Source organism: Cryptomeria japonica, chromosome 2 (genome assembly GCF_030272615.1).
Source record: "Cryptomeria japonica chromosome 2, Sugi_1.0, whole genome shotgun sequence".
NCBI classification, from domain to species: Eukaryota; Viridiplantae; Streptophyta; class Pinopsida; order Cupressales; family Cupressaceae; genus Cryptomeria; species Cryptomeria japonica.
In genome coordinates, this window is record NC_081406.1 from 658,260,981 (window position 1) to 658,265,656 (window position 4,676).

Below are 4,676 nucleotides of genomic sequence, written 5' to 3' on the forward strand. Positions count from 1 at the left end.
AAAAAATAGCTTTGTTTAATTTCTATTAAAAAATAGTTTTGGAAGGAAATGAATTATTATAATATAAAAGACAAAGGTATTATATTCATGAGACCACTAGCTTCCTTAAATTTCAGAAACTTAAATTTTTAAATTGAATTACACTACAAAAATTCATGGGACCAACAACTTTAAAATTTTCCTAAAACAATCTCAAAACAATAGCTCCTCCACCAAAATAAGAAAAGATTCTAAATCATCCTTTTTAAAATAAATTTAAGCAAAAAAAAAAATAGAATTAAAAGCTGCATGAGAACATGGATAATACCCCACCCTTATTGCCCCAAATTTAATCAAATTAAACTGGTTTTCTCCTATGCTTTTAATGGAGAAACCCCAAATTTGAGGCAAAAGAATAATGCAGTATGACACATGTCAAGTATATAAAGTGCGAATTCCACATAAAGTGAGAAGAATTTTGACTGAAAGCTTTTTAGTATCAGCAGGAGAGGCAGAGGCATCGGCATCGGCATCGGCACAGCCCCAGGGTCGAATACGAGTAAGCAACCAATACTCTTATTTATGTTTTGTACTCATCGGGTCGTTTATTCTGCAATTTTATAGCACTTACAGGATAGAATCCCGTAGATCCACGAAATTCTTATTGGTAGCAAAGGGGAAGGGGATAAAAAATAGAAGGTAGAATGTCTCTGGAGGTCACCCAAATTCTGCTAAATGCACAGTCTGTAGACGATGGGATTCGAAAACTTGCCGAGGAAAACTTAAAACAATTCCAAGATCAGAATCTTCCGGCCTTTTTAATCTCCTTGTCTCATGAGCTCGCAAACAATGAAAAGCCTATAGAAAGTCGGAGGCTTGCGGGGTTGATTTTGAAGAACTGTTTGGATGCTAAGGAAGCCCACAGAAAGGCTGAACTGGTTCAGGGATGGAGATCGTTGGAGGCCTCTGTGAAAACCCAGATCAAAGAATTCCTTTTGCAAACCCTAAATTCTCCGGCCAGAGATGCCGGCCACACTTCCGGCCAGGTAATTGCTAAGATTGCAGGCATCGAACTTAAACATGGGGAGTGGCCTCAGCTAATTAAGGTGCTCCTCGCGAATGCGGAGGGTTCGCAGCCTGCCCATCTCAGGCAGTCAACCTTAGAAACCCTAGGATTTGTTTGCGAGGAGGTCTCATCCGATTCGTTGGCTCAGGATGAGGTGAATTCAATCCTCACTGCCGTTGTGCAGGGTATGAATTCGAATTCACCGGAGGATGGTGGTGGTGATGTCAGATTGGCTGCCACCAGGGCCCTGTATAATGCTCTGGATTTTGCACAGACCAACTTTGATAATGACATGGAGAGGGATTACATCATGAGTGTGGTGTGTGGTGCCACTATTTCACCTGATGTTAGGATTCGTCTTGCTGCATTTGAGTGTCTGGTGTCAATCTCGTCAACGTATTATGGAAAGCTCAGGCCTTATATGCAGGAGATATTTACAATTACGGCCAGAGCGGTAAGAGAAGATGAGGAGCCTGTAGCTCTGCAGGCTGTAGAGTTCTGGAGCTCGATCTGTGACGAAGAGATTGATATATTAGAGATGTTTGGGGATGATTTTGATGGGGATTCGGAGGAGGCGCCTTGTTTTCATTTTATTAGGCAGGCACTTCCTTCGCTTGTGCCGATGTTGTTGGAAACATTGCTGAAGCAGGAAGAGGACCTGGATCAGGATGAGGAAGCATGGAATTTGGCAATGGCAGGTGGCACTTGCTTAGGTTTGGTGGCAAGAACAGTGGGTGATGATGTGGTTCCTCTGGTTATGCCATTTGTTGAAGAAAATATATCGAAACCGGATTGGCGGTGCAGGGAGGCAGCTACTTATGCATTCGGTTCGATTTTGGAGGGTCCATCTGCTGAGAAAGTTAGTCCCCTTGTGAGTCTCGCACTCGGCTTCATGCTTAATGCAATGAAGGATCAGAATAATCATGTTAAGGATACAACCGCATGGACTCTTTCCAGGATTTTTGAGTTTCTGCATGGTTCCTCAGTGCAAACTCCTATTGTGACACAATCTAATCTGCCACTCATTGTCTCTGTTTTACTTGAGAGTATGAAAGATGTTCCCAATGTTGCAGAGAAAGTGTGTGGTGCATTGTATTTCTTGGCCCAAGGCTACGAAGATGCACCAATGAGCTCCTCACCACTTTCTCCGTTTTTCCAGAACATTGTTCAATCTCTTCTAAGTGCAGCTCACAGGGAAGATGCAGTTGATTCTAAGCTTAGAACCTCTGCTTACGAGACATTGAATGAAGTTGTAAGATGTTCAACTGAAGAGACAACACCCATAGTGATGCAGCTGGTTCCAGTCATCTTGATGAAGCTTAATGAGACCCTTGAAGTCCCAAAGCTCTCTTCAGAAGGCAGTGAGAAACAAAATGAGCTGCAGGCTCTTCTATGTGGCTGTCTGCAGGTTATTATTCAAAAACTGGGAGCTTTGGAATCTACAAAGTATGGCGTTCTACAGTATGCAGATCAGACAATGAATACTTTTCTGAGAATATTTTCTTCTCGGAGTGCTACAGTACATGAGGAGGCAATGCTAGCCATTGGGGCACTAGCATATGCAGTTGGTGTGGAATTTGGCAAGTATATGCAAGAATTTTATAGATATTTGGAGATGGGCCTTCAGAACTTTGAAGAATATCAAGTCTGTGCTATCACTATTGGTGTGGTTGGTGATGTCTGTAGAGCATTAGATGACAAGGTGTTGCCTTACTGTGATGGCATCATGACACAGCTTCTCAAAGACCTATCAAGTGATCAGCTGCATCGTTCAGTAAAACCCTCAATATTTTCATGCTTTGGAGATATAGCACTGGCTATTGGGGAACACTTCGAAAAATATCTGGGTTATGCGATGCCTATGCTTCAGAGGGCAGCAGAGTTGTCTGTGCATTCTGCTGATCAAGAAGATGAATTGATCGAATATACAAATCAGCTGCGCAATGGAATCTTAGAAGCATATTCAGGCATTTTTCAAGGTTTCAAAAACTCCTCCAAAAAAGAGTTACTGCTTCATTATGCAAGTCATATTTTGCAGTTTCTTGAGAGTATCTACCAGGACAAAGACAGGTACTGTCTCATTTCTACATTTTTTACTCCTAAAATATATAAAATACTACATTTTCTATCTTTACAGTTTAGCTTGCCTGCATAATTTTGTAAAAGTCATTTTCTAATAAGTTGTGTGGTAATGTAGGGACGACGTTGTCACAAAGGCTGCTATTGGTGTTTTAGGAGATTTGGCAGACACATTAGGTGCAAATGCTGCTCCTCTGCTACGGCGTTCAGTATTTTATAAAGATTTTATAAACGACTGTTTGTTATCTGATGACCCTCGGATTCAAGAGACTGCCGAATGGGTGAAACAAATTATGAGTCAAGTTCTTTCAGGCTGATTTTTCTTGTCCAAGATGATTTGGTTAGTTTGGCTATTTCTTATTAACAACCAAACTACTTGTTTATCCTATGGAGTTTGCCACCATGATTGAGGTTCCTTGGCATGGGTCACGAGGTTTTCAGGAGTTGTCCTTGCCTCTGTTAACATCTGGTCACTTGCTTCCTTGGCAATAAGACAAGGGAAACTCTGGTCTGGTCGTTTGGAAGTCCTGCTTGTCCATCAGGCTTCTATGGGACTCCGACATGTATCCATGAATATGCAATTGGCCCCTAATATCAGTATCCAGTAAAATATCACACATCTCTGTTGATCATGCATGTCAATAGTTGCATTCCTATTTTCTATGCATGATTCAGAATGTAATCTGTGCTTCTAGTAGCTTCAAACATTACACTTCAACAGACATAATACATGGTACTAGTCTTCATCCTTGATTCAATTATGCTTTTCTCTGGGTACAACCTAGACTTATTTTTCTCTAGCGCCTTGCAGAGTTTTGGTTTTGCTTCAACCTAGGCTGGTTTCCAGCTAGCATCTTTCAGTGCTTTGGTCTAACTTCAATTTAGACTGGTTTATGTCTAGTACCATGCAACCTGATTTAGATACAATGTTTATATTGACTGAATCAGCAAATTATAACTTGTTCAGCCATCACACAAGCTTCTTCTCAACCATTGTGGATCCGTTGCTCCTGATTTTTGTTTATATTTGGAGCACGCACTCATTGCTGGACTGATTCTTTTGTCATACCCTACATTGCCGGTGTAAAGTCATATGAATGTAAACGAAGGAATTATTAAATATTCCCACAGTATGTTCATAAGAGTGTTATTTGTATGCTAAGTGCACTGTTAAGGGAATGGATTTAAACTTATTTATTTTTTTGGCTCCAAGATGCCCAATAGTAAATATGGCATGCTCTTAAATGGGACGCTTCATGCTTCGTTCTCAAACAAGTATCTACATGTAGAGAGATGTTACCATTAAAATAATGTTGCTGTGATGTGTTAAATTTAAAACTTAAAAGTATGTCAATCAGTAGTTAAATTATTTCTGTCAAGTGATAACATTCATGAGGGTATATGGCATACATTGTTTATTTAATGTTTTTTCTAAGCTACATTTTTCCATGAAGTTTTCCGGTACATTGTGTTTTGGGTCAACAAATAGCCAATGCAGTTGTTTGAAGGCTGAGACCTACATGCTTCGTTTGAACTCAAGACCAGATCCCAT

At 40.4% G+C, this 4,676-nt stretch overlaps 1 protein-coding gene across 1 annotated transcript; it reads left to right on the forward strand.

The window, feature by feature from the left end:
• Positions 1-323: 323 nt before the first annotated feature.
• LOC131034058 (importin subunit beta-1) lies at positions 324-4,321 on the forward strand. Its single transcript, XM_057965405.2, has 2 exons — positions 324-3,115; positions 3,243-4,321. The coding sequence occupies exons 1-2, from the start codon at positions 684-686 to the stop codon at positions 3,439-3,441; spliced, it is 2,631 nt and encodes an 876-aa protein (XP_057821388.2). The 5' UTR covers positions 324-683; the 3' UTR covers positions 3,442-4,321.
• Positions 4,322-4,676: the final 355 nt, after the last annotated feature.